This window comes from Hypanus sabinus, chromosome 17 (genome assembly GCF_030144855.1).
Source record: "Hypanus sabinus isolate sHypSab1 chromosome 17, sHypSab1.hap1, whole genome shotgun sequence".
In the NCBI taxonomy this organism is placed as follows: Eukaryota; Metazoa; Chordata; class Chondrichthyes; order Myliobatiformes; family Dasyatidae; genus Hypanus; species Hypanus sabinus.
The window spans coordinates 44,487,592-44,507,594 of record NC_082722.1 but is presented as its reverse complement, the minus strand read 5'-3'; the positions used below and the strand labels follow the sequence as shown (position 1 = coordinate 44,507,594).

At 41.4% G+C, this 20,003-nt stretch overlaps 2 protein-coding genes across 2 annotated transcripts in view; both read right to left on the bottom strand.

Moving 5' to 3' along the window:
* The window catches only part of LOC132406865 (nucleotide-binding oligomerization domain-containing protein 1-like), a 54,748-nt gene extending 41,737 nt beyond the window's left edge, over window positions 1-13,011 (bottom strand). The window contains exons 1-5 of the mRNA XM_059992942.1: window positions 12,930-13,011; window positions 10,688-12,043; window positions 4,696-5,037; window positions 3,415-3,744; window positions 157-264 (exon numbers count right to left, since the gene is read on the bottom strand). Of these exons, the coding sequence (XP_059848925.1) occupies window positions 157-264; window positions 3,415-3,744; window positions 4,696-5,037; window positions 10,688-10,841 (934 nt within the window). The 5' untranslated portion in view covers window positions 10,842-12,043; window positions 12,930-13,011. The remainder of the gene's footprint in view (window positions 1-156; window positions 265-3,414; window positions 3,745-4,695; window positions 5,038-10,687; window positions 12,044-12,929) is intronic.
* A 254-nt stretch (window positions 13,012-13,265) lies between these two features.
* The window catches only part of pop4 (POP4 homolog, ribonuclease P/MRP subunit), a 32,110-nt gene continuing 25,372 nt past the window's right edge, over window positions 13,266-20,003 (bottom strand). The window contains exon 7 of the mRNA XM_059992941.1: window positions 13,266-17,829. Within this exon, the coding sequence (XP_059848924.1) occupies window positions 17,693-17,829 (137 nt within the window). The 3' untranslated portion in view covers window positions 13,266-17,692. The remainder of the gene's footprint in view (window positions 17,830-20,003) is intronic.

Here is a 20,003-nt window from a genome sequence, read left to right as displayed (position 1 = left end):
CTGAGGTAACATCACCATCAGTATCATCAAACAAACCCGAATTAATCGAAGAGATAGGACACCATCACCTTCTTGGGAAAATTAAGGGTAAGTAAATGCAGCCTTGGTAAACTCAACCTCATCCCAAAAATGAGTCTTAAAAGTTCTATTACTTACCTGTCCCTTTATTGTAGAAAAGGCAAGTTCCAAAACAGACAACTGCTGTGATCAGAGACGTCAAAACCACTGTGAGTAATACTCTTGACCTGCTAGTTAATTTGGGTCCTATGAAGACAAAAAGCCAAGCAGGCGTATTGATTATTTGTTATAGTTTCTTTGAGCTGACTGCTACCTGAAAACACAGAGCGGAATTTTAAACGTTGTTGCAGCACAGTACAAAACACCATTTGCAATGTGACAACAGCAGTATGTTAAAAGACATGTCATTGGCTGTAACGTGCTATGGGGTGACTTGAAAGAGATGTGTGTGTTATATCAATATAGTTGTTCTTTTTGAGGAATGTACTCCAAATATAATTTAATGATAGTTGAAAAAACTGAGACTTAAAGTATCCAATGCTGGAAACTATACTCTCACATTTCTAAACAATATTTAATATCATTTGTTCACAAAAAGGCAATTATTCCTCCTTAAGCTATTCCAGAAGTAGTGCTTCATGTTTTGACTAGGAGGTTAATGGCAAACTACTCACCATTATTTTGACGTTTCTATTGCTTGATTCAACGCATTGCAAACCTACACACAGGCATTACGTGTAGCTGGTGACCCAGGACCGGATAGGACAAAGTCAGCATGACTTCCTTAAGGGAAAATCTTGCCTGACAAACCTGTTGGAATTCTTTGAGGAGATTACAAGTAGGATAGATAAAAGGGATGCAGTGGATGTCGTAAATTTGGACTCTCAGAAGCCCTTTGACAAGGTCAAGATGAAAATGTTTACCAAGTTAAGGGCCCATCGTATTACAGGAAAGTTACTAACATGGTTAGAGCATTGGCTGATTGGTAGGAGGCAGCGAGTAGAAATAAGAAGATCCTTGTCTGGTTTGGCTGCCAGTGACTTGTGCTGTTCCACAAGGGTTGGTGTTGGGACCACTTCTTTTTACGCTCTATATTAATGATTTAGATGATGGAATAGATGGCTTTGTTGCCAAGTTTGCAGATGATACAAAGAATGGTGGAAAGGCAGGTAGTGTTGAGGAAACAGGTAAACTGCACGAGGACTGAGATTAGGAGAATGAGCAAGAAAGTGGCAAATGAAATACAATGTTGGAAAATGCACTTTGGTAATAGAAATAAATGTGCAGACTATTTTCTAAACTGGGGAAAATCCAAAAATCTGAGTTGCAAAGGGGCTTGTGAGTCCTTGTGCAGAACATACTAAAGGTTAACTTGCAGGCTGAAACAGTGGTGAGGAAGGCAAATGTAATGTTGGCATTCATTTCAAAAGGTCTGGAATACAAGAGCAAGGATGTGAGGCTTTATAAGGCACTGGTGAGGCCTCGCCTAGAGTATTGTGAACAGCTCTGGGCTCCTCATCTACGAAAAGATGTACTGGCATTGGAGAGGGTTCAGAGGAGGTTCACAAGGATGATTCCCAAATTGAAAGGATTATCATAAAAGGAACATTTGATGGATCTGGGTCTGTACTCGCTGGAATTCAGAAGGTTGGTGGGGGGGGGGGGGATCTCATTGAAACATTTTCAATGTTGACAGGCCTAGACAGAGTAGATGTGGAAAGGATGTCTCCCTTGGTGGGGGAGTCTAGACAAGAGGGCATAGCCTTGGGATAGAGGTGAGTCCATTTAAAATAGAGATGTGGAAAAATTTCTTTAGCCAGAGAGTGGGGAATTTGTAGAATTTTTTTACCACGTAGAGCTGTGGAGGCTAGGTCATTGAGTGCATTTAAGACAGAGATTGGTAGGTTCTTGATTGAACATGGCATCAAAGGTTACAGGGAGAAGGCCGGTAATGGAGTTGAGGAGGGGAAAAAAAGAATCAGCCATGACTGAGGGGCGAAATAGACTCAATGGGTCATACGGCCTAATTCTGCTTCTATGTCTTATGTTCTTACTATTGACAAAGTTTAGGGAAGAAACTTGAAGAGAAAAGTGATTCAGAATGAAATCATATTATCAGTAACAAATATTGATCCCATATTTGATCAATATAAATGCCAAAGATATGATGTTGATAATTTTTCAGCTATGTTGGCTTGGCAATAAAGCTCTGGGACCTGGGAATTCAATTGGTTTCATATTTATGCAGAGCAAGTGGATGAGTATCGACTGCAGCAGTAAGTATCCCTGTGCAAATTTGAGTTTCCCCTAGCTCTGGTTCCAGCAACGTTCACTTAAACGCTCCAAAAGAAATGAAGAATTTCATTGGTATGATATTTTTGCATCACTTTCAGAACATTCCAAAGCATTTAGCCACCAATGAAATACATTCAAACTGAAATCTTAGATGCAGGAAGCAAGACTATCAATTTCAACACAGCAAGCTCCTTCAAACAGCAAATGATGATGAGCACAAAGGATTCTGCAGATGCTGGAAATCCAGATGCTGGGGGAGTTACTCTAGAACAGGGGTTCCCAACCTGGGGTCCATGGATCCCCTGCTTAATGGCATCGGCCCATGGCATTAAAAAAGGTTGGGAACCACTGCTCTAGTATTTTGAGTATGACAATGAGCAGAAAAGTGCTTTTGGTACTGACGGAACATCCTGGGGAGGGACAAACATTGACCATGTCATGAAGAGACATTGAGCTCTTCTTTAAAACGGTGTAATGGTATTCCTGGAAAATAAACCACACTTTAATATAGTACCTCATTCAAACATTAAGGGAAATGCATCCCTCTCTGGGAGATTATGTCCACTTTACATTAATATTTCCCATGTAGTTTGGTTCAGAGGCTCCTTCACATTAGGTCAGAGAGCTAACTGATCAAAATTTTTTATTTAATTATTTACTGAGTATAATTTTGCAAACTATCAGATGCTCATGTCAAAGGACTGTCTTGCATAATTTGACAATGAAACAGCAGAAATAATTTAGAAACCACATGATTCAGATATGATATCAATAGTCTCAGTGAAATGCAGCTATAAAACTGTTTTATTGCCGTATATATTTCTGATAAAGTGAGTTCAAAGGTTGGCAGTTTTTTCCTATTGGAATACTGCGTAGACATATTGCAAATAAGTGACAAAAACTTGTTTTAAATGAAACACAGCAAACAATGTAACGGTGTTAACAAGTCAGACTAATGTTAAGGAACTGATTTACCATTAGACAAGGGACTGGATGATGTCTGTTCCTTACAGTCATGTGGCTCAGTTACACAAAATTTTAACCAAGCTTCCCTAAATAAGAATAAACAGGGCATAACCAACCTCATTAATTGTAACTCACCCTTTGTGGTCAAACTAATGACTCTTCGCACTGGTGACTTTAAGGCTTCATGATTGACTTGACAGATATAAAAAGATCCATCATCTGATTGGTTTCCTTTGATGATTAGGAATGAAATCAGATTAAATGTCCCATCTTGATTTTGCTGAGGTGTTCCGAAAACTGCTTGGGATGTGATATCGATCTGGTTTCCACTGTCTTTTGAGCCACTTTTTAACCAAATGACAGAGTGGTTCTCTGGGTAAAAGTCCCGCATCTCACAAATAATTGCTTGTTCTTCACCAGGTTCAATTGTAATACTTACAGTGTTTACCCAGACTGCAGGAGGTGCTACAATAATAAAAGAAGCAGGATGTATATTGCATTTCCTTCATAAGCTTTCTCATTTGATATCACTTCAAATATAACATGTTCATGGTGCTTTGCAATGGAGCAAGTTAATACCCTGCCCACTCCTCCCATTTTCCAGAGTGTGTTGCTGTTCAACAAAATCATGTTTGTTCAGTGGCCATCTGTCCACCTTTGCCCAGCTCACCCTCCTTAGAATTTTTCTAATGAAGAGACATTGCCCTGGAATGTTCACTTTTTTTTCTCTTACCACTGATATTATCTGATCTACTCAATGTCTCCAGCAAGGAATGACTGAATCAGTTTGGAATTTCTGCCCTGCAATGTAGAAGATCGAGAGGAGATTTGATAGAGGTACACAAAATTATGAAGGGTATAGATATGGTAAATGCAAGCAGGCTTTTTCTACTGAGATTGGGTGGGACTACACCCAGAGGAGATGGGTTAAGTGTAAAAGGTGAAAAGTTTAAGGGGAACATGAGGGGAAACTTCTTTACTCAGAGGTTCATGAGTGAGTGGACAGCACAGGTGGTGCATGCAAGTTTGATTTCAACGTTTAAGAGAAGTTTGGATAGGTACATGGATGGTCGTGGTATGGAAGGTTATGGTCCTGGTGCAGGTCGATGGGAGTGGGCAGTTTAAATGGTTTGGCACAGACCAGATGACACTTGTTTATATTTTGGATATTGAGCTTCTTCAGAGTTTGCTTCAATTATTCTTAACGCTATTTCTACTCTCAATAACATAATTAGTCTCAGATTTAAAATTAACAATGGATTTCAAATCACCACCATTATGCAGATGAGCACTGAAACTCTTTGGTATGTGGGTGTATTTTCACCAAACGCATGTGGTAATTTTTATCATTATTAACATTTCAAGTTTTAAACTAACACAGTTTTGACAGATTTCAGATATTATCTCTGTACTCACCTGAAATCGACAAAGTAACTCTCCCCACTTTTTTATCAGAAAATATTGTAACTGTGCAGGAGTATGATCCAATGTCACTAATAGTAACATTTTTTAGGAGTAAAGATGCATTTCCTTTGCTTATTTCATTTAAAGAGAGACTTGAACCAGGTCTATAGCTTTCATATTCTCCAAAATCAAACAGGCAAATAGCCTTTTCATTATCTCCTGTTCTCTGGTTCCATTCAATCACAATGTAGCTCAAGTCAGGTTTAGTGTGGTGTGAAAATAAGCAACTTAGTAGGACTTCTTCACCAATTGTGGCATGCAACACTGTTGGGTTGACTTCCAAATCCAATGTAGCTATATTAAAAAGATGAAAATGCAAAAGGAAGTAAGTTTTAAAACATGTCAGTTTATCAGCCTTGACAAACGTCTACTCTTTTTCTCCCCACAGATGCTACCCGAGTTTCCATCATTTTGTGTCTTTTTTCAGATTACCAGCATCTGTAATTTTTTGATTGACAACAAATCATTAATTGGTTAAAAAAGAATAGTTGGTTTGTAAAATTCTACAGGAAAGAAATATAATTCCTATCAGCTTCATGGCTTAGAAATACACAATGTTTGCATTGGATTGGGGCCACAAGTCTCGGGGGCTCCACTTTATGTCAGGAAGGTGTATAACATGAATTGCCATGAACAGCTGGGAAACATCAGGTGCCATTTTACTCATCCCAATGGAAGTGTTTAATTTAATTTGCAACTGATACAAATTCAACTGAAAATGTTAACTTTGGGTTACAATGATTTTAAATCATTACCATGCAGTATAATTTCAAAGCAGCCAATGATCATTTTGTTAAGTTCCTCTTTTATTTGGTTCAATTTATTTTATTAGTTCCCTTTCAATAAAAATTAACAGTACTGTACTACCACATTTGGTTACCTATTTCCAGTTTCACTTTCTCACCACGCATTATCCTCAAAGAGCTATATTTTTCTAAATGATAGAAAAGACCTTCACAATATAATTTTTTCCTATTAAAAATTGAAACATAAATCACATTTGTTGATTGACATAAATTTATTTATCACATGTACAGCAGTGAAATATATCATGTGTTAACAGTCAACACAATCGAAGGATGTGCTGGGGCAGCCACAAATTCTGGTACCAACATAGCAAGCTGAAAATGTTTGGCAGAGTAACACAAAACACAACAACCAACAAAACATGCCCCATTCCTCTCTCCCAGCCATACAGTCCTCCAACACTACGACAGGCCGTCTCTGTTCTCAAGTCTCCAGCCTCTAGTGGACTGGTGGATCCACAGAGGGTGGGCTTCATATTCCTGAGTGGACTCAGGACCTGTTATTCTGCTAAACTACCCATTGCAAAATCTATGATAATTGTGCTGTTTCCTTCTTTGTGCACTGTTTAATAATGTTACGCAGCTGTTATGAGCAAGACCCGCATAGCATTCCTTCCCCAGGACTGCTGCAGTTTCACAAACTGACACGGTACTGTTATACACATAAAATGCCAGTGGAACACAGCAGGCCAGGCAGCATCTATAAGAAGCACTGTCGACGTTTCGGGCCGAGACCCTTCATCAGGACTTCTCCCTATAGATGCTGCCTGGCCTGCTGTGTTCCACCAGCATTTTGTGTGTGTTTCTTGAATTTCCAGCATCTGCAAATTTCCTCGTGTTTGATGGTACTGTTATGTTTGTTCTTGATAAAAGATAAACTTAGCTTGGGTAAAACCAACACATTTTTATTTACAGAATAGTTTCTGCTCAACACAAGTGCACGCCACCAGCATCACTTCTGGTTCTGGGGTGAACTGCCTACTTTGCATACTGAGAACTGATATTCTGTACTATGTATACACATAACAACACATCTTATCCCTTTAAAAAAAAACAGAATACTATGTCCTCATAAACCTGCAAGAAACATTAATGCCTTCCACAAAGGTGTTTACATTAACCTCAATTGTAATGAGCAAATACAGTCTCTTATTCACTCAACACCTTTCAGTCAGTCTCTGCAGTGGTCTGGTGATCCTTTTTGGTCTGCTATTTATTTTCACAGATGTATTGCCTTCCTTTGCTGTATTATTATTAGTGCCTTTCTGAAAACTCTGATCAATAAGTTTATTTTTCACATATGATAGGCCCATTGGTATTCTAAAATGTGACGTGTCACAGCTATGGGTTGGACTTTGTGGTCATGGATCCACACAGTTCCTTCTTAGTATTTCTATTCTGACTGGGTCTGGTAGGAATGTGGAGCAACTTCCTCTTGCACAGATCCTTGCATGGATCACCTGTTGGAATTGCGGTCTCAGATTCACACTTGATCTGCAGGCTTCAGGACTGGTAGGCTTTTTGCAGTCTTGTCGTCATACTGTTTCTGTTTTTCTTTAGCCAGTTTGACCTTGTGTGCTCCTTTAGGTGTCGGCCATCAATATTTGGGCTGGTGAAAGGCCAGTCTAAAGTGGTAAACTTCTGTTGAGGAAGTCCTCTTGTACATCTTCTGCAATCTTCATGAGGCCCTTCACTACCTTGACCACACTCTACTCGGCCATTAGATTTTGGGTGATGTGGGCTTGAAGTTATACGTCAGATACCACTTCACATGGAACTCCATGCCTCACAAACACAGCTTTCAGGAAGGTGACAACTGCTTTACAGGATGTTGATTGAAGTGTTGAAACCCTGGGTAATTGGAAAAGTTGTCTCTTACAACAGTATGACTCTTCCCCTAACATTCAAACAAATCCACTCCAACTTCAAATTACGGCCTGTCTGGTACAGGGTGTGGTGTAAATGGTTTTGCTTTCTGCTTTGGTCTGTAGATGAGACATATCTCACATGAAGCTGTGGTCTGGCTAATGTCTTGGTTCATTCTTGGCCAGCACATCACTTCACAAGCTCTACATTCATATTTTTCCTCACCAAGATGCCCTTCATGTATCTTTTGGAGCATTTCCGTGTGCAGTGACACTGGATTCACAAACCTGCTCCCTTTGAAGACCTTATCTTCCTGTAACCCCCTGGGTCGCCTCAGGCTCGCTCAGCTCGTTCTCGTCTAGGGGGAGCAGCCTTCGGCCCCGCCAAACTGGGTAATCAGCTGGTGTGGATGCTGTGTGATGTCCCCGCCTCACCCAAAAACAGACAGTACACCATATGCGATTAAATGAGTACAATTTATAAAGGTTACTATAACTAAGTGATTAATAACGATACAGTATATATGAAGAGAAAATTAAAGAAAAGGCCCCAAAGTCCAAACCACTTCGTGCACAGCCATTGGAGCTCAATTTCTGAAGTCTTCTGGCCACCATTCGATCCCCTCCGAACTCCTCGACTCGCAGCTCAGGACCCTCCGAACTCCTCGGACTCTCCAAACAGCTCAGGACCCTCCGAGTGGTCAACCAAGCACATCTAGCTTCATCCCCCCCCCTCCTCGGAGAATCTCCCGGCCTCGGACCCCCCTTTGGGGTCCGATCCTCGCCCAGCTTAGAGCATTGCGTCCTCTCTCTCGACCCCCTCGCGCCGATCTGCCCAAAAGCCCGTCAACAAAAGCTTACAGACTCAGAAGAAAGAACATTAATCCCCATTTGGTTTACAAAGGAATACCATTCTCGGTATCAGTAAATTAGCATTCCTGCTAGTTAACAAAAAGAAACCCTTTCCCAACAGTAACAAAGAAAAAAGAAGAAACCCCCTTTACACTCTCCCTCCACCAAATAAGTCATGTCCTCATGACTACTAAATAACTCGCCACCTTTCCTGCCAACACACCGTAATCCAAGCACAAACAGTGACATCTCCTCCCCACACAGTAACCCTCACGCCCTGTTCCTCAGGCGCTACTTAGGCCAACTATCTGGGAGTTCCCTAACCCTTCTGAGGCCTCTGTACCCCCTCACCTAAACCCTTCAGGCTTGGACACAACTGGGAATACCTTGGGCCCACTACCAACTCCTCTCTCAACCTCTCACTCATGCCCCACACTGCACACAGCTAACCCTCCCCACTACACCTGACTCAATGGGAGAAGGGCCAAAGGTCTCTTCCTCAATCGAGGGAAAGTCAGCAAAAGGCAGCATGTATCACACATCCAGCACATCATCCATGGAATCTGTATTCTTCCTCATTCCTGTGATCGGTAGCTGCTGTTTGATCTTCTCCAAACGGAAACATGTGGCCTGCACTGCTCCCGCAGTCTCTTCAGCCTCCTGTTCAGTATTCACTGCACTTCTCTCCAGCTTTTTCTTCCTCATGACTTCTTCCAGATCAACTTTCAGGTTTCGCACTTCATTTGAACTGTCGATGGTCATCTTCAGGTTCCCTTCAAGCTTCCGCTTCTCTCTTCTGAGACTCGTCTGTAATTTCTTCACCTCCGCAAACTCCCCTCTCCGGGTTCTCAGTTTGCTATTACCCTCAGTCAGACAACTTTCTTCATTCTCTCCAACTTGTAAATCTTCCGACTGGTTCCAGATCGCTTTCTCCAGTCTCTCCGTCTTCATTTCAAACTTGATTCCGTAGAGACAGTCACTCACGAGCTGCGACCTTCGCCAGCCCTGGCACGTGTCCAGAAAACACTTTAACTCTGTAGTTCTCAGCTGCTCCTGCAACGACCTCACTTCATATTCTCCTGAGGCAAATCCAAATACCAAGAGATCATCCACATACACCAAAACTCCCCTATGGTCTTCCACCTGCCCCGCAGGAAGGTTGCAAGGGCTCCAGATATACCCTGTGGCATCTTTTCGGACCGAAGACTCCTAGGGAATTTATAACGGCCGTCTTGTCCTTGTCGGCCCCACTCATCGGGATCTGGCAACATCCACTCCTCAGATCCAGCACCTTAAACCACTTCACACCACTCAGACAGGCCATCGCCTCTCTGGCCCTCAGGACCATATTCTGGTCACTGACAGTGCGCCTCTTCAACACACTATAATCCACACACACGCTGCCTACGTCTTCCACGGCTGTAGGGGCCAGTCGCCGCAACCTCTCTCTCTCCGAGGTGTCTTCAGCAGTCAACTCCTCTCCCTCGTGGTATTTCGCAGCGTCCACGAAGAGGGTCTCACCCTCAGATACTTCCCCCAGGCCATACCACCACTGGCTCTTGTTTGAATTCGGTATCGGCCCAATGCTGCTGCACACGTCCGCACAAGCAGCTCGAAACTCTGGGTGCATCGACAATGCCAACAAACAGCGCTCACCCGCCTCCTCCGGGCAGGCTCCCAAGCGCACCAGCAGGATATTGGTTCTCTCTAGAACAGAAACGCTGCCCGTCTGAACAGTGTCCGGACACATCAGCATTAACGATTCATGAACCTCAGTCTCCTCCACATTTGCCTCCAAGAACTCCATTTTCACTGACCAACAACCGTCGTCTGGATAATCACCGGCACTGGTACCCCGAATCTCCAGTGTCCTCAATGTTGTCAAGGGTAAATGCTTCCAATAACGGTTATGAAACAAACTGTACAGCAACTTAACCGGCGCCCCGGTGCCGAGGATGGCTTTAAATTGACTTCCATCCATCCATAACAACACCTGTACGCGTGGCCCCTCTAAGCCTTCAGGAATAGGGTCTGCTCCTTTCGGGAGTTCCTTGGTACATTGCTGGGAACGTGCTCCCCCAGAGACCCCAAGCCGTTCCCCCACTGGGCCTCCTCTAAGTTTCCCGACACCTCTCGAATCAACGGAACAACTGATCCCCTTGACAGATCCCCTTGGCACCACAAGCAATTTATCTGCCCCCCTAGGCAAAAAGGGATACCCTAAAAACTTCCCACCAATCTCCTGCCACAGATATAATAAGCCCCCCAGCTGCGGCATTTGACTTCCAGTCAAACCACACGCATTTTCCCACACTTTCCCAGAACTGGCAGCGGTCACTTCGAGGTAATTGCGCCCGACAGTTCTAACAAAGTCACCAGCCCGTCCCTGTCGCTTTTCCTCAGCCAAGTACTGCCACTCACCCAACAACTGAGGGGTCCGCTCCGCCCACGCTTCCGCCCCTTTAGGGCTGGACATTATTCCAATAACCGGGCGGAACTCACCACTGCTGAAACATCCCAACCTGTCACTCCTCACTCTCCAAACAGTACGGACAACCCATGGTCCCATCACCATTTCGTCAGCACTAGTTGGAACTCGAACAACGACCTCCGGGCTACCAACAGCAGCCACCCCACCCAACACACACGCAGCGATAACCAGCAATCACACACCCACAAAGGCACACCAGCTCTTCGCCGCAGACACAATTTAAAGAGGGTGATCACACAGCTTCCACAGAAATCAACCCCGGACGAGCACCCCACAATGTAACCCCCTGGGTCGCCTCAGGCTCGCTCAGCTCATTTCGTCTAGGGGGAGCAGCCTTCGGCCCCGCCAAACTGGGTAATCAGCTGGTGTGGATGCTGTGTGATGTCCCCGCCTCACCCAAAAACAGACAGTACACCATATGCGATTAAATGAGTACAATTTATAAAGGTTACTATAACTAAGTGATTAATAACGATACAGTATATATGAAGAGAAAATTAAAGAAAAGGCCCCAAAGTCCAAACCACTTCGTGCACAGCCGTTGGAGCTCAATTACTGAAGTCTTCTGGCCACCATTCGATCCCCTCCGAACTCCTCGGACTCTCCAAACAGTTCAGGACCCTCCGAGTGGTCAACCAAGCACATCTCGCTTCATCCCCCCCCCTCCTCGGAGAATCTCCCGGCCTCGGACCCCCCTTTGGGGTCCGATCCTCGCCCAGCTTAGAGCATTGCGTCCTCTCTCTCGACCTCCTCGCGCCGATCTGCCCAAAAGCCCGTCAACAAAAGCTTACAGACTCAGAAGAAAGAACATTAATCCCCATTTGGTTTACAAAGGAATACCATTCTCGGTATCAGTAAATTAGCATAGCATTCCTGCTAGTTAACAAAAAGAAACCCTTTCCCAACAGTAACAAAGAAAAAAGAAGAAACCCCCTTTACATTCCATTACTGACAGTTCAATAATCCTGAATACACATTGGACAGCCATTTTTATTTGCTGGCCATCTTTTCTGTACTGTCTCTTTAAGTACTTTCATTGTTTCTTTTGTTCCTGCTGCTGTCCTAATCTCACCTGTTCTATGGGGAGATAATGGAATGGAGACTACAGTCATGTCGACATAGGCCTCTGTATCAGCATTAATCTCTTGGTCACTCTTTTCTTTCTTGTTGACTGCTCAAGACAGCACATCAGCAGCAAACATGTATTTTCCTGCTGTGCAGGTCATCTTCTTATCGTATTTCTGCAGCCTTATCAACACGCACTGTATCCTCATACAACAGTCATTCTGTGGTTGGGACATAATTAAGACATGGGTTCGGATCGTGCTTCTATTACCATGTTATGCTTGTTCTTGACAAACTTAGCACGGGTAAGACACATATTTATCTACAGGATGGCTTCTGCTGGACCTGAGTGTGTGCCACCAGCTCATCAATGTCACTTCTGGTTCTGGGGCGAACCTCCTGCATTGCACACTGGAAACTGAAGTTCTTTACTATGTATACACATAATACCACCTTCTCAAGGACAATAAGAGATGTGTAATAAATGCTCTTCTTGCCAGTGATACCAACAGAATAGAAAAAAAACACATTAATCCATAATGCAGATTTTCCTCCGGTTATGGTAGGGTCCTGTTACTGAAGATTATTTGTAACTCGGACAGTTCACAAGGTAAAGGTGCAACCAAGAATCGAGTACCCAGGCAGAAGGTGCAGCAATGAGAAGTATGGGCTGTACCTAAAACTGCCAGAATGGACCTATAAAAAAACAGAAACTGAAACAAAACATTGCAAGCTTCTCATCCAGTCCCACAGATTGCCAACCTTTGTATAGACTTGGACTAACAAAAAACTGAAACAAATCTGACTGCACCTCAAAGGGTTAATCAAAGTCTTCTCCCCTTCCCTTCCCTTTCACTCACAAAGGGTTAATCAAAGTCTTCTCCCCTTCCCTTCCCTTTCACTCACAGAACAAACGTCGATGGTGATTTGGTATTGGAGCATACAAGAATGTAGATTTTTCCTTTCAAATTAAAATAATCAGGAAGTTTAGCAGTGTAACTCGACAGCCTTTACGGAGAAGGTTCCAAACCTAATGTACAAGTCCTTTGCTGTAAAATTTGCTTGCAGTTCCTCATTAACTGTATTTAACTGGAGATATCCACTTACCCACTAAAGAGAGAATGAGAATGTAAAATATCATCAGGTCACTCAGCAAACAATTCATTTTTCCTCTTAACTTGAAGGCCATTTTGCAGAAGTAAAAACAATGTATATGATCTCATCTTAACTGTCACAGCAATGACCGGAAAACAGAAACTGAAACAAAAAAAAACTTGGGACAATTAAAGGGGCAATGTTCTCAAAGTATGTATGACAAGATTATTTATGAGATGTTATATAACTGAACAGTAATTGATACATTTTACTGTATATTTAAAAATAAAAAGAAATAAGATTGCCAAATACCATGAAAATTGGTCTTTAATGTAGAAACATTACTGCATACAGGAAGAAGAAATAACCACTTTAATTCTAATCAAAAAATTGACTAGTACAAGTCATTACAAAAACATTAAATCCAGAATGATTACTGTAAACTATAGATTTGGCCAGATTATGCATATGTTGTATAGAAACTTTAATGTTAAGGCTGGAAATAAACTTCCTTTACGTCAATCCATAAAAAGGCTGTTGGAAGACAAATGGAATGCCATCAGGAAAAATAGGCAGTGAACATGCATTAGTTGAGGTTGTTTCAGAGGCAAACGCTGAGCAGTTCAGGGTGACACAGTGGTGCAGTTGGTAGAGTTACTGCCTCACAGTGCCAAAGATCCTTGGGTTCCGTCTGCACGGAGTTCACACATTTTCCAAGGGACTACATGGGTTTCCTCTAGGCACTCCAGATTCATCTAACGTCATAAATGTGTAGGTATGTAGGTTAATTGGCCACTGTATATTGTCCTTTGTGTCAAGGAAATGGTATAATCTGGGAGAGCTGAGGAGAACGTGAAGATTGGATTTATGTAGGACCACTGTAAATGGGCAGATAATGATCAGCATGGGCTCTGTGAGCTGAAGAACCTATTTCTGTGCTATACCTCAAAATGACTCTAGAAAATCTAGATTGGAAGACCATTTTGCCAAGCACTTATGCTTTGTCTGCCAGGAAAAGTGAGATTTCCCAGTGGCCAACTATTTTAATTCTTTTCATACATCAATCCATGGCCTCCTCTACTGTTGATGAGGCCACACTCAGGGTGGAGGAGCAACACTTTATATTCTGTCTGGGTAGCCTCCAACCTGATGGCATGAACATAAATTTCTCAAACTTTCAGTAATGCCCATTCCCCCTCCTCCTTCACCATTCCCCATTCCCGTTTCTCCCTCTCACCTTATCTCATTACTGGTCTATCACCTCCCTCTGGTGTTCCTCCCCCTTTTCTTGCTTCCATGGCCTTGTCTGCTCCTATCAGATTCCCCCTTCTCCAGCCCAGCATCTCTTTCACCAACTTCCCAGCTCTTTACTTCGCATCCCCCTCACCCAGCTTCACCTATCACCTTGTGGTTCTTCCTCCCCTACCCCACCTTCTTACTCTGACTCCTCATCTTTTCCCCAGTCTTGAGGGACATTGGCCAGAAACGTCAACTGTACTCTTTTTCCATTAATGCTGCCTGGCCTGTGGAATTCCTCCAGCATTTTTTACGCGTTGCTATAAAAAATTTGAAAGGGGAGTGTGTAAATTTTTAAAAGGATCACAATTTTCACGCAATGCTGGTAACCCTAGTGAGAATGCATGCTTGGAATAGCTGTCAAGCACTCATTTGCCAGCACTCAACAGCACTCCCAACCCTAATTATATAAGGAAGCAAAGCATTTGATTCCCACAAAGTAACTGTTACGTCATCTTTGTCAAATGTCAACCTCTAATCCTAGGTTCTGTGACCACAAGCATTGTAATTACCTCTAATAACTTCAGCAAATATCCATAAAAGAATGGGTGGGGGAGGGGCTGGTACTGGAGTGGTAAGAATACAAACTTAGCCATCTGATCCTTCGATTGATTTCTGATTAGAATGTACTCACATCCCTCTGGACTTACCTTCTCCCGAGTGCAGAACTGCTTCATCTCAGTCCTCATTGGCTTGCATCTTATTGTCAACTCTGCACAACGGTCAGTTGCAGCAAATACTCTCCCTGAATTTAGCCTGACATGGTTTTCAAGAAATTAATATGGCTCGCTCCCCTTCTGATTTCTCTAAACTCTGGATAGTCACAGTCCATTCAATCTCTCCTTATATGAGACCCTTGCCATCCCTAGAACTATTCCAGTGAATCCATGCCAAAATTATACCCAATACTCCATGTGAGGTTTCAGCAAAGCCTTTGCAATTACAATAAGCCCTTTTTAGTTCTTGTATTCATATGCTCTTTATAATGGATAACATAAAGTTTGTCCAAATTGTTGCTGTACTTGTATGTTGGTCATCAGTGAATTGATCACCAAAGTCCCTTTGAACATGAACATGACCTAGCTTCATACTATTCAATGCTCTACCCGTTTACCTAAATGGATCATCTCATATTTTTGCATATTATATTCTATCCCCTTTGTTTATTATCTCAGCAAACTTGGAAATGTGATGTTTTGACCCTTCAGCCAAATATTTATATAGATTGAGCATAGCTAGGACAGAAATGCTCTAACATTAACTCTACCTGCTTTGCTCACACTACCATTCATGTGAAGCAGAAGTCTGAACAAGGGACTTAAGGATCTTGTCAGCTTTCATTATGTTCCTTTCTCCTCAGAATTCGAATCAGCGTGTGGAAAAGAGACAACCAGCACCTTACAATTCCATGATCTTTTGCTGAGATAGAAGCAACTTGTATTAGTTGGCAGACCTGTTAGTAATTGGCAAGGTTGGGGATCTGCTTCACACCACCGCCCCTCAGTATTCTGTCTATTTCCCACAAGTGCATCTTAGGCCTCCCAGGCAATGCAATTTCCATTCTTAAAAAAATCCTCTTCTTTATTCAGTGCTCCTAAATACATATTATTTATATTTGCCAAAAACATGTTTTCAGTACCCAATTAGAGGTATTTAAAAATTACCAGGCAATGGGTTAAGTTTTCTTAAAATCAGCTGGCAGTTTTTAAATACATTATATTCCACATGAGCAACCTTAAATGATGAAATTATCCAACTTTTAGATTCATTTTCTGGAATGTCAAATGATGACAATTTGAAGACATTTTTATTCAGTACTCTAGTTCATTTGGATTTCACTTGTGAAATCCAGGGGAAAATCCAAGTGCTTAACAGACCATAAATATATGAACTGCTTCTAGGTAATGGGGAATTTTGTCATCAGATCTCAGAACAGTCCAAGAAATCTGCTGGGTTATTCCTTTTTTTTTTGACAATATTTATTTTGTAATTTATAATACTTTTAAAAAAATATTTCCACTGTACTGTTGCTGCAAAACAACAAATTCCATGTCATACAAGACAGTGATAATAAACCTGCTTCTGCTTCATACTTTCACTCTGCTGCAATATGATCAATTATCAAACATTAGAATGTCCTTACTGTGAAATATGCATTTTCACTCAGCAGCATTTCATGTAATTTCAATAGTAAGTTATCTTCAATTCTTTTTAAAGTCTTTCTTTATAAACTACTATGATTTTAGTGCTCAATTTGACTGTCTACTTCTCTCAGACTTGTACAATTATAATCCTTGTGCAATTATGGCAAATGAACTAGCTCAGAAACTTCCCCTTGCTCTGAGGTAGTGAATGTTTTCATCAAATAGTCAATCTGTTGCAAGACTGTGAAAGCAGGACTTTTCATTATTGTAACACTCTTTTTCTAATGATGTATCTATTGCAGAAAAATGTCAAATTAATTTGTTTTTTGGTAAAATTACTTCCCCTGAGTATTGCATCATTAAAATGAATCATAAGTCACAATGTATTCAGCAACAGTGACAAACATTGAGTTTCTTTCCATTAAGTAGGATTTCAAGTCACATTTATGGCTGAACTCCACCATTCTCGGTCTCAATATTCTCCTTGACACAGTAAACCAGATTTTCTATCATCTCCATCACAAAGACCTTATCTCTGTAACATTCCCCATCAGATGCTGAGATAACCAGCTACAGGTGTCACTTTCAAATTTGCTCTACTGTTCCTCTTGCAGTCTCTATTCTATTACTGTAATCTATCAAAAACTGTTTTTTTCCACATTCTAACCTGAACCAGTTCCACTGTCTATCATTTTACCTACCCTGATGTTCAATCTCTTCATAGATCATTCTGTCAATTTTAAACTGTTTAAATTCCTCCTTATACTTTATCCTCTGGGTCATATCCCTCTCTGAACACACAGATTCCCTGTCTTCAAACTTGCCATCCTCAAGTGCATCCATATTCTACAGCTATTTCAATTTCCATGTTAAAAACCTCCTCTTTAAAACACATAACTCTAACCAAGTTTATGGTCACACTCTTAATGATTGCTTTATTGGTCCAAGATACATTTCTTCTTCATTGTGAAGTGCACCGTGACAAATATATTTGCCACAAATACCTAAACGCAAATTACCCATTGAACTAATAAATTTTGCTGTTGAATGTTGTGATAAAATTACCAGATTTAAAAGAAAATTATGTGTATTCATTCATAGTTTATAAGGATTACAAATGAGAACACACATATCTAACGTTCTGGAAAATCCTTTCATTGCCCAGTATTTAAAAGCAATGATCTGACAGATTGTTATACAAGGTTTTAAACATCTGAATTGCATCATGTTGATGCTGGTTGAGCCAAACATACAGGGTTCCACTGTTCCTTGCAATGCTGAATCAAGAGGTCAATGCTGCAGTCGATAAAGTGCACCAGTGATTCTTCCTTTGACTTAAAGGTCTATGCTTCCTTTTCCTTTAAACTTCTTCACAGAGCGTTCACTTGATCTCAGTTGAAACATATTGCCGTAGATATAGGAGACAAATCCATCGATTTCCACACTGAAAATGTTATTTTGCTTTGGAATTACTATGGTTGCAAGATGTTTGAGGGAGGGGTGGAGAGAGGATAAAAAACAGAGTACATTATAATGTGAAATCAAATTTAAAATATTATTCATTTTGCCCACATTGGTTCATAAATAGAATTCAGGTCTACATGTTTGTTTACAGGATTGTTCATGGAAAACCACACTCCTAGAAATTTTCTTCAATGCCGTGTGTTCACTTGCACCATGACTTTCACTGATGCTTAGCTGGGAGAACATTGCCTGCAGGCAAGCCTCCACACAGGAGCAACTCTTCTTCCTCCATGAATGTTCAAGGTGAAACAAACCATGAAAACAAACATGTAGAGCCCAATCCTATTTATAAGCCAATGTGGGCAAAAATCCAGATCACAATGCATGGAGTTTGCCCCGCAGCCTCAGTGATGAGATTTCCTCCCCACAATTGAGTTTCTAAAATGATGACCAATCAGCTGATTGAAAAGTATCTAAAGGCCAAGCATTTGGAGGACACACCAAAATCAACAGTGCACTGGTGATCTCTCCTCGCAGAGTGTCGATACATTTGCAAGTAATTTGCCATGATTGGAGAACAACTCAACCCAATCATCAACCACCCAAGCTACACACCTTTCAAATTATTTCCAGTTTCCAACAGTGTCCTGCCCAGATCATCCTCCTCCTCTATATCTTTATTAACTTTATCTTTATCTATTTCAAAGCACTTCTAGGCAGCCTTCTCGTTCAAATTCCGATAGATTATATGTTAGAACAAAACTTCATGCCATCTCCTAAATTGCAGTGTCCTATTTCGGCCATCATCTTTCTGTTTGCTGATAGTCAAGTTTCCTGGTTCAGCAAACCTTCACCTTAATCTTCTCACACAGTCGGCCCTCCTTATCTGCAAGGGATTGGTTACGGGACCCCTCGCGGATACCAAAATTTGCGGATGCTCAAGTCCCTTATGCAACCTGTCTCAATCCAGTAGACCTTAGGACCCAGCGGAACTCCAGACCTTATTTAACCGGTCTCAGTGCCGTGGACATTAGGACCACATTAGAGCCAGAGCTCTGAATCTGCAGTGTTTCTGTTCACAAAAATAATCACTATCATGTTTGAAAATCAAGTGGAAATAATAAAGCGATTGGAAAGAGGTGAAACGCCATCGGTCATTGTAAAAGTGTTAGGTTACGTCGGTCAACAATTGGAACAATTTTAAAGGATAAAGTGAGAAAGGCTCTGCCCCAATAAAAGCTACAATTATTACCAAGCAACGCAGTGGTTTAATTATTGGGTTTTGGGTTTTTGATCCTCCACATCAACCTGGCACGGTGGAGAGCACATTCCATAGTGATCTGTCACTAGATCGAACACGGGAACTTCCCGAGTCCAGCGCTGAAACATACGTTCTTAATATACGTATGTATAAAACATACGTTTTATATGCATAGAAAGGTAAAATATATATTATATACTAAGACAAGCGTTTGACTAACTGACGTTAAATAATACCGGATGTACCTGTTCCGACTTACTTAGTAAGAGCACTTCCGATTTTTTCGATCCCGATGCACAATAACCCACGCACATCTTCCCGTATACTTTAAATCATCTCTAGATTACTTATAATACTTAATACAATGTAAATGCTATATAAAATGGTGGTTACACTGCATTGTTTAGGGAATAATGACAAGAGAATAAAGTCTGTACATGCTGGAACAAGAAGTGCTGGAAGAGCACTTCCGGGTTTTCACAAATCACGGTTGGTTGAATTCTCGCATGTGGAATCCATGGATAAGGAGGGCCGACTGTACTTGTTTCCATATCCCTCCTATGTCCTCTTCCTAATTTTTGTATCTTGTTCCAGTCTTGTATTTTGCTAAGATAACTGCCTTCTGTAATTCTGATTTCTTACTCATCCATGAATTAAACCACTCCACCACTTGTAGCTATGCTTCAGCTGTCTGCACAATAGTCCCTAAAATTCTTTCCCTCTCTAAATCTCTTCAACATCTTTTCCCTTTTCTCTTTTCTTTTTCTTTTCTCTTCTACCTCTTTTCCTTGTTTTTAAGGTGTTCCTTAAAATCTACATCTCTGACCAAAATTATGATCAATTACATTGATAACTCTGTATGGCTCAGCATTATTTTCCTCTTTCTGTTAATGTTCTTCAGGAATGTATGCTACTTTGAAG